The sequence below is a fragment of the Mesoplodon mirus genome, assembly GCF_964341445.2.
Source record: "Mesoplodon mirus genome assembly, chromosome: 3".
NCBI classification, from domain to species: Eukaryota; Metazoa; Chordata; class Mammalia; order Artiodactyla; family Ziphiidae; genus Mesoplodon; species Mesoplodon mirus.
This window is the reverse complement of record NC_138978.1, coordinates 109,440,565-109,450,340: the sequence shown is the minus strand read 5'-3', so window position 1 is coordinate 109,450,340 and position 9,776 is coordinate 109,440,565. Positions and strand designations below refer to the sequence as shown.

Sequence of the window (9,776 nt, the reverse complement as noted above, 5' to 3'; positions counted from 1 at the left end):
CCTCTAAGTAGGGAATACCCATGACCTTCATCAGCGGTATGTTCACTGGTCAGCTGTCAGGCGTGCCAGAGAACAGACGTGTAGGGAGGAGAGGCCAGCAAGCCTCTGACAAGGCTGTGCCAGTCTAAGCACACGGGGCAGCCTCATTCTTGCCCTCAGAGCTATGTCCTCAGGGAGGACCCAGTAACCACCAGCCCTGAGCCTGAGATCTCTGTTGGTTCTTAGCTTTATCCTAGTTTCCTTATGTTCGGCTGAACAAGTGTCTCTTTAAAAATGACTTGCCTGCAGGCATAGAGATCATCCTGGAAGAAAGTGCCCCGAGAAAGAAGGGAAGGCTGGTGGGTTGGACTAAAAAGGCACAGACCACCTGGCCCTCCCAGTGCCCCTAGCAGGAGAGGCTGGGGGTAATGACTGGCTGGTATGTGGGCGTCAGCCGTTCCCTTCCCATGTGCACAGCTTGGAAGTGAGCCCAAGAGGCATGAGCAATGAATTAAGCTTTTCAGAGAAAAAATACTCCAGCCCAATCTATGACCACCTGGCGGACCATGATCATTGGTGCCAGAAGTAAGGACTCCTCATCACATTGGCTTGAAGCAAGGACAGCTTTGAAGTACAGGTAGTTACGGCACACAGGATGGATTACTGAGCGATGGGACTTGAGGGGAGCTTTTACACTAACTCTTTGAAAGTCGGAGGTATACTTGACCTTGAAGGAAACAGATCTTTCACCTTTTTTCTTAAGTAGCTTCTGGAACATAACCACTCTCTGAAATGGAGCTATTCGATGCTAAATTAGGAACAAGTTACATGCAAGGGAAGCACTTTGTGATGTCCCAACAGACTGTATAAGTAGGTTTCTGCTTCTCAGATCTTGGTCTAGAGAAACTTGAGGCTGTCGTGGTGGCGGTGATGATCTGAGAGACCACAGGTGGGGCTGTGACCAGGACGGGAAGAGGAGGCCCTCCCCTGAGGGTCTGAAAATCCTTCTCGTGACGGGTGTGTCCGTCAAGCAGCAGATGTGAAGGCAGCAGGGGGAGTTCCAGCCACACCACCCGCAGTAGCCCACGGGAAAATGGGGAGGTAGGCTCACCTACTCAGACCACAAAAGCACGGGCAGAAAGTTTCCCCTTAATCTGTGGTCCTTAAACTTGAATGTGAATTAGAATCACCTGGAGACTTATTAAGCAGATTGCTGGTTAGCTTCTGGTTCAGTGGCCCCGGCTTTGCTGTGCTAACAAGTTCCAAGTGATGCCGATGAAGCTCCTGGCCAGGGACTCGTGCGCTGGGAACCACGGCTCCAGACTGATCACACAAGAAAATCTGGACCGTGGAAGTGATGAGGGCATGAGACCAATTCCATTATAATAGCCATCTTTATTTGTAAAAATCCAGATATAAAATGTATTCTTTCAGTCTTTCCGAGTTTTCCTTTTTACAAAAACAAAAAGGCACATAAAAACCTTCCCCGATGTTCCCACAGACGGATGTTTCTCGGGCAGCCCTCCCCCCTCCCCCCCATATAGCTACATGCTTCATTCCGGGACATCTCGCTTCTTCCCCACATGCTTCGGTGCTTTCCTACCAGGGTAGAATTCCGAATTCCGAGACTGAAGTACACAAAGAGGGGGTGGGTGGTGGGTGCAGAGTGTGTGGCGTGATGCTCCCCGGCGTGCAGGATGGGGTCTAGTAGTAGGTCTCCTTCTCTACCCAGCCTGGGGGGGCCATAGAAAGAGACAGAGATAAGCGACAGTGAGTCTTCCTCCTCGGGAGGGGGCAAAGGGAAAGACAGAAAGAATGGACCTCAGGGGAACACAGCCAATGGGGCGGGGGGTGTTTGACCCAAGTTCAATCTGGGCCCTCAACTGTATTTATTTAAATGCTTTTAAGAGTAACGTGTTAATGGGCAAGATGGTTCAGATTTCTGACCAAGTTTCCACTGCATCCTATGTGGTTTGTATTTGGTCAGTTCTGAAACCTCAACTGAGATCTCCATTCTGAGGACGGGCTGTGACTCAAGTCAGTTTACAGTTGGCTTCCAAAGGACTTAGCCAAGCAGACTGATTGTGGAAGAGCCCAAACACTTCAAAGGAAACAGAGCAAAAGCCAGTAGACCCACAGGCGCCCCTCCGCAGCCCGCACCCCCAACTAAAAATGCCTGTTCTTACCGCCAGGGCGTCGCCTGATGATGAGCTTTCGGACTTCGTCGTACACGAAGATGAGAAGAGAGTAGGGGAAGGCACAGAACCACCAGGTAGGTCTGCAAATAGAATCAAGTGACAATGTATACGTGTACGCACAACTCAAAGGAAAAAGAAACTGCATATCAGCATTGTGATAATGAAATAATCAGCCTGAAAGGAGAAGCCAAGTACAGTCATGGGTAGCTGGCTGAGCATTAACACAGAACACATGATAAAAACAGCCCGCTGCTGTGTGCTCAGGGCCCAGAGACGCAGAAGCAAGCGGACTGCCACCTTCAGTTGGGTTTTCCATGAGAACTGGTTTGTAGGTCGGCTTAGGTTTTTTTTGTTGACGATTCCAGAGCAACTGGACATTTTCTTCCGTTTCTAAAGTATTTAAGAAGCTCACTCAAGTTTATCTGTCTGATGTCCTGGCATCTGAAGGTAAAGAACTGCCGGTGTGGGTCACAACCAGTTTAATCATTCCCTGAATGTGGTCTCTGACAGTGGGGCTTGGGACAGTCAGGAGTGCGTTGAGTCCCAGACCTGGGGAATAAGAAGCTGAACCCTAGCAGAGATCCGAGGCCTTTGGGGGCCCAGGGGCTGCTGCCACAGTCTCCAGCCTGGAGACAGGCTCCCTAGGCGGCCTCCAAAGGAGGCTGATGCTTTCTTGACTACCAGCTTCCCGCAGCAACCACTGGAGGATGACTGTCCCAGAGAGCGCTCTGGCATCTCCTCTTCCTGTCTCGTGTGTCCTCCACATGCTAGAAGATGACCTCGTTTGACCTGGGGACCCTTGTAACTAAGCCACCTTCCACACTGGGTAGAACCTACTGGGAACAAGCTCTCTAGTCATAGCAAAAGATGCCCTGAGGCACCACCAGCCCGTTGTAGGCTGAGATTTTCCATTTTGGCCTTTTAGAGAGTTCTGATCCTCCTAGCCTCCTCTTAACAAACAAGGGCCCAAGATGATAGAATTCACCTGGGATAAGACTTGCCCCTGTTGTGTGCCAGCTCTGTGCAAGGGGCTGGAGACAAAGTCAAAACAGATGTTGTGGTCCATGCTCTGAAAAATAACAATCTATGCGAGCAGAAGTGACAACAATGGCAAAGGAGGGCTGCAGCTGCACACGCCCAGGAGGGTGAGAGCACATGGGGACAAGCCCTGAGAAAACCAACCTTGAAGAACTATCGGGATTGATGGGGTGAGAAGGGAACAGCCTTCCCAAATACGTAGGCAGAAGAGAAGTACTGAATTCACCTAACATAAGCCTGGACGGGTATAAGGCTAGGAAGACAGGCTGGCACAGTAACAAGACCCTGGATGCCAGGCTCCCCTCGCACCACAGATGGGCAGTCAGGGAAGCCAACAGGGTTTGGTTACTTCTGGGATGAGATCAGTGAGAGGAGGTGAAGGGCAACAGGCTAGTCGAGAGAGTCCATATGGGTCTGAGCGAGCATGGGAAGACTGATGTTTAGATCAAAAGCTTGACTCGTAGGGTCCCATTTTCTGTGGTTTAGCTATTTTAATAGGTTGCAGCTGCCTAACCTCAACCAGTTAGCAGACACCACAAACACGCTCAATGCTTCAAAACACTACTGGAGTTTGTGGCAAATCCTGTATGTGAAAACTCAGGTCTATCAAAAGTGCGGTCATTCACCATGTTTAAGGCCAGTCTGGTTCTGGCCAAAGACTAGTGGTCAGCCTCCTCTGATCCTCCACCCATGATCTCCTAACACTAGTGCTCGACTGTACAGTAAAAGGACCTCAGATCTGCTCCACCACTGTCCTTCGAGAGCAGAAGAGTCAGAGGCCCACAGAGGTGAGGGGCTTGCCATGCGACGCAGTGACTGGGTGAGCCAGTCAAGACCGGAACCTGTGTCCCCAAACTCCAGGATATCCCCCGCTGGCCTCAAGACGACGGGGCTGTGGCCATGGGGGACCTGAGTGCTCAGTGCAGTTGGCTGGTGAGCAAGCCCAAGGGCCAGAGCCCGGCTGGCCCTAGTGACGGCAAATCCTAAGCACAGTCTGTGGATTTGCTGGTCTGCATTACTGAGTCAGCCTTTCCTCACTTTCCAATCCAGAGGAACTCTTGTACACATCACCCAAGAGTTCCCAAAATAACAGCTACTAACGTGTGTCATGACAGGAAAAGCCACACTTACTATTTCCCACTTTCTGGAGCTAGAAGAGGATGGACTTACTTGAGGGGATACATCCTCAGGGCAACACCCATTCCAGGGCAGTAGGAAAGGAAAGCAGCAAGGGCCGTCTCTTCGAAGAGGCCAAAGATTAAGATCTTGTTCCTAAAAAAACAAGGAGTGGGAAAAAGTTAAAAAACACAAACGGAAGTGTATCTTCTAACGCTACGTGTCAAATGGCAGGTCGATGTCTATTATTAGTTGTACTTAGGAACTTGATTGAGGTCAGATGAAAAAACCTAGAAAACATTTTGCTTCCTCAATTTGCTCCGCAAATAAGTTTCCAGAAACTCTGCCCTGTGTGTCAGGTGCTGGGCTTTTGGCAAAGGGTTTAGACGTCACCAGACCCCTTCTTTGAGCCAGGACCCCTGACTGGGCCCTACTCACTTCATCCCCTGCTGGAAGACAGAATTCCTCCTGGTCTTGCAGATGACCAAGTCGGCCCACTGCACCACCACGATGCTGACAAAGAAGGCTGTGTGGCAGGTGAACTCCACGATCTTCCTCTGTTCGTAGGTCTGAAATGCATAAGGCAGTCAGATGAGCATGCGTGTCCGGAGGCTGTGTGGCCCCATCCCCTGGGGCTGGAGGAGCTCCGTCCAGTACTGGTCAGGCGGGCAGCCCTCAACTCACCCACTGCTGCCCATAACTATCTTCCACGTCGTTGATCCAGCGGTCATCCCAGTCTACTCGGACCCCCAGCAGGTGAGTCGGGAGGAAGCCGTTCTCAGCCATAATCACAAAGTAAGTGAAGAAGCCCCCCAGGGCCTGGATCATACCTGAGAGGTTGGAAAGACAACTTGAATGCCAGGGGGTCTTGATCACTCACAGGCTATGACCGGTGGGAAGGACGACCCGGGACACACTCCTCGCTCACGCCTGCTCCACTAGGAGTCACTTTTTAGAGCTTAAAAGACGGTACCCGGGCCTTGCTCTTAAACACCCAGCTCTATTACTCGATCATCTGCTTCTATAAGGGCATGACCTTGGGGGGTAAAAATCCATTTCCCTACATTTTAATTTCTGAAAAATTATGACTTTCCCTCCCATGTCTCAAAATTTTTACACATCGCCTTTTTGCCAGCCACTGTGGAAATCATGAATGTGGCACTTTCTGACCTAATCTTTCTCCTCCCCCACTTTCAGGATCGTTCTCCCCAGGATCCAATCCAATCACTATGCCCTCAACTTCTTGGGGTGGGATTTCATCCCACGCTCTGGACATGGTCTTCCTTCTGCTCAAAATTAGGTCTTTCTGGCCATCAGCCAATTACTTTGTTGTCAGCAACTGTCAAATCAATCTTTTCCATGATGTACTAATCTGTCCCATTTTACCCAAGTGTTCGCAGTGATGCAACCCATTACTCCAGAAGAACAAGTTGCTAATGGTGGCTTCACCAAGTTTTCCTGAAGGCAGAGGATTTAGGATCAAAGGGTATTTTCACTGCCCACCACCTAGACCATCTGTTAGCTGGTCATGCGCCACTGGTGGAACAGAAATCAAGCACTGGGGGCGGGGAGAGAGGGCGTGCAGAGTAGCCACTTGGCGGTGACCTATCAGCCAAACCTGCAATCTCTGGACAGTAAGTTAGGGTTTACAGAGTCAAATGAGTGACAGATACTAGGTTTCCCCAGGAAAAGCCGCCTTTGAGTTAATAGTGCAGCTCCCAGGAACTGTGCCTGGCACTGGAAAGGCTCTGTGAGCAGGGGCATCCTCAGTTTTAAGGCAGATGATGAGCTCAGTCGCAGGTGCCCAGTCTAAAGAACTATGGTTTCTTGGCAGACAGCAAAAGATTTATTCTCACTTGGAAGGGAATCTAAAAAAAAAATCCCCAGTCTCACCCTAGGTTATGGCTCATCCTAGATTTGAAAGTCACCCAACACTTGAAGTCTCAGAAGGCAGACACCACCCCTGCAGACACTTTAAATCTGCCGGCTCACCAATCTGTCCGTAGGCCATGCTGATCAACCGCTCATTCACGAGTTTGTCCGTTTGGGGGTTTCTGGGCTGTCTCTTCATGATGTCGCTCTCAGCCTGCTCATAAGCCAGGGAGATGGCAGGAACCTGGGGAGGAGGGGCGAGAAGGGAGTTAAAGTTATCAGAAACCAGCAAGCTGATGTTGTGAACCTTTTGCTTTAAAAGTCTTGCCCTCCCTTTAAAAAATGTTTTTCATAACATGAGATATTATGAGTCCCACTTTCAAAAAAAAAAGGGGGGAAAAATTATACAAAAGGGAAGATTTCTATCTGATAAATAGATGTTGTCAGCTGTCTTGAGGAATGGTAACACTCAATCTTTGATGCTGAGGCTGCCACACATTGGAAATTCACTACCGAGAATTTCTTTTCCTTACAGTGGTCACGGGGACCCAGAGAGCACAGCGGTGAGTGCTAATGCCACACCTTAACACTATGATGATGTGTGGAAGCCGTGACAGTCACTCACCATGTCTGTTCCCAAGTCGATGCAGAGGATGGTGACAGTCCCCAGGGGTAGTGGAATGTTGGCAATAATAAATATCAGGAAGGGGGTGATCTCTGGAATGTTACTGGTGAGGGTGTAGGCAATGGATTTCTTCAAGTTATCAAAAATCAGACGACCTACGAAAGCAAAAGATTGTTTTTACTGTAGAGCTTAATGAGAGGGACCAGACACTGCACACGTCCCTTAGGCATACGGACACGGCTCGGCAGCATCTGGATGAGGTTTTGGTGGTCGCTTTACATGCAGCACTCTCACCTTCCTCTACTCCAGTCACAATTGAGGCAAAGTTGTCATCCAGGAGAATCATGTCGGCGGCTTGCTTAGACACATCTGAGCCAGCAATTCCCATGGCAACCCCGATGTCAGCCTTCTTCAAAGCCGGAGAGTCATTGACACCGTCGCCAGTTACGGCCACGATGGCGCCCTGCCAGAAAAAGGAGGGATGCGGGTTACGAATCGTGTAGCCTAGCGATGGGTATAAGGGAGGTGCAGCCTCCAGTCGCCTCTCAAGACGGACACTGCTCCTTTCCCAAGTGAGACTCTGCAGAGACGTGGAACCACCTCAGCCAGAATCCAGGAGTGACAGCAAACGTGTCCCTCACCTTGTTCACAAGGGCTACTCAAAGTCATGACTTGGGTGAGTGGCGCTTTGCAAAGCCCCCCACCCCCACCCCCAGGTCTTTCCCAGGTATGGGATGTGAGTCTCATGGACATTCACATCTCCAGTGTACACATTAGGACCCTGGTCTGCTATTCCAGGCGAGTGCCGAAGCTCTGACTCTGGGCCACAGTGGAGACCTGTACAGTGGAGTTCATGTCTCACCTGAACAGTGATCCAGTCACCACCCTTCTCTCTATGCCTGGAGCGTCTTACTGGCACGTGTATACTGAGACTGAGAGAAACTGGCTCATGTTTCCACCACTGTTGCTTTGTTTCTACTGGAACTGCCATCACCGAGGTCAGTGGCGCCTGAAAGAGCCCGGCCCCGGCTGTGCACTGACCTGTCTCTGGCAGCCTTCCACAATGATGAGCTTCTGCTGCGGAGAGGTCCTGGCAAACACGATCTCCGTGTGGTACTTCAGAATGTCATCCAGCTGCTCGGAAGTCATGTCCTTCAGATCACTTCCATGTACCACGCAGGCCTTGGCATCCCTACCATTAGGACCGAAAGACAAGTCACTTCACCAGCACGATGCTCATCCCCAAGAAGGAATGTTGCCATACTACGCAGAACGCTTCGTAAACACCACAAAGCCAGAGGGAACTGTCCCCATTATGTATTATCTGTGCAGTGTTTTACAGGTTACAAAGCAGTTTCATATATATTATCTCATTCAAGACTCACAGTAATCACTGGGCAGGCCTGTCTCTCATCTTCCTTTCCCCATCTTTATAAGACGCATTGAAATAACATAACTAAGTTTTAGGCGGTGACAGAGATGATGGAAAACCAAACCCAAAGTAGGGTTTGGCTGGGGGTGAGTGGGGGTGGCCCTAAACCTTAACAAAACATTAAAAACAAAGTTGTCTCAAGTTATCTATTTTACTTTATTACCAAAATCTCCCTTTCTGGCCTGAGCTACCTGGACAATTGTGCCTTGCCAATTTTATTTTGTTAGGGTGGACCTGAAAATGACAAGGTGCTGGGTGCGGGGCAGTATGCGCAGTGGTTAACAGTGTGAACTCAGAAGCTAGACTGCTGAGTGTACTGAGTGTACTGCGTGGCTCAGCCTCAGCCTCCCTGCTCTGCAAGGTGGGAGTATCACCTACCTTCGTGGGTACTGTAGCAAGTACTTAGAACAGTAGGCACCATCTAAGTGTTGCTTATGGTGACCGCTCTTCTTATTGAAAACCCTCCCTAGGAACAACAAGGCTGTTTTCTGGCACTGGAGGGGCATCCCTAACCCAGAGCAAGCCTAGAAGAAAACTGTGTAGAACCAAGCTGAAGACGCCCAACTACCAGCATCTGCACATTCAAGGCAACAGTGCTCTGACCTTCCTGCCTTACCTGGGGTTCACCTGGCTCACTGGGATGTTGAGGCGGGCAGCAATGTCTTCTACGGTCTCGTTTCCTTCCGAGATGATGCCCACACCTTTGGCAATGGCTTTGGCTGTGATTGGATGGTCTCCGGTGACCATGATGACCTGTGACAAGGAAGAGGACAATTTATTGAATGCAGCTGCCAAGCAAATGACCTTGAGAAGTCTTACAAGTACACAAGAATAAAGGTCAAGGATGACTCGGCTTGGAATATCAAAGGGAAAGAAATGCAAATATAAAACCGATAAACATGAACTAGCCCAAAATATAGACATGAGTTCACAGAAGACACAAAGCAATACCCAGTTTTTATCTTGGTACACAATCACACAGAATAAACAATATCTTTGTCCTTTTACACCATCACAGAAAAATACTCAAATTTACTGAAACCAACAAAAAAAATGATAAAAATCTGATGCTGGTGAGTAAAGGGTCAGCATCCTGAAACTGGCCCAGTTTGGAGGGAAAGCAGTAAGTAACAAGAATTCAAATCAGTCACTGCTCTTTTTGACCCCGGATTATATTTAGAATACAGTCGAGGTGGTAGGAGAATAATTTTTACAAAGCTTTTCAGGGCAGTAGTACTCATAAGAATGAGAAAGTGGAGAATCAAACAGCCAGCAACAAGAGAGACTATACACGAACTACACTGAACCACACTGTATCAGCGTACCTGAACAATACTCTGCAACTTAAGACCAATAGAGTACGCCAAACATTCCTCTAAAACCAGTTAACTGAAAACACAGAACACATGCCATTCACTGCATGAAGCGTATTAATTTAGAACAAGGCAAATATTTCAAAATAACACTCTATGACATAAATCACAGCAAGATCCTTTTCGACCCACCTCCTACAGAA

At 49.1% G+C, this 9,776-nt stretch overlaps 1 protein-coding gene across 1 annotated transcript in view; it reads right to left on the bottom strand.

The window, feature by feature from the left end:
- Nucleotides 1-1,354: 1,354 nt before the first annotated feature.
- Nucleotides 1,355-9,776, bottom strand: part of ATP1A1 (ATPase Na+/K+ transporting subunit alpha 1) — a 32,854-nt gene continuing 24,432 nt past the window's right edge. The window contains exons 14-23 of the mRNA XM_082615710.1: nt 8,877-9,013; nt 7,870-8,020; nt 7,123-7,291; nt 6,829-6,983; nt 6,324-6,447; nt 5,016-5,161; nt 4,770-4,900; nt 4,386-4,487; nt 2,166-2,257; nt 1,355-1,712 (exon numbers count right to left, since the gene is read on the bottom strand). Coding sequence (XP_082471836.1) covers nt 1,684-1,712; nt 2,166-2,257; nt 4,386-4,487; nt 4,770-4,900; nt 5,016-5,161; nt 6,324-6,447; nt 6,829-6,983; nt 7,123-7,291; nt 7,870-8,020; nt 8,877-9,013 — 1,236 coding nt within the window. The 3' untranslated portion in view covers nt 1,355-1,683. The remainder of the gene's footprint in view (nt 1,713-2,165; nt 2,258-4,385; nt 4,488-4,769; nt 4,901-5,015; nt 5,162-6,323; nt 6,448-6,828; nt 6,984-7,122; nt 7,292-7,869; nt 8,021-8,876; nt 9,014-9,776) is intronic.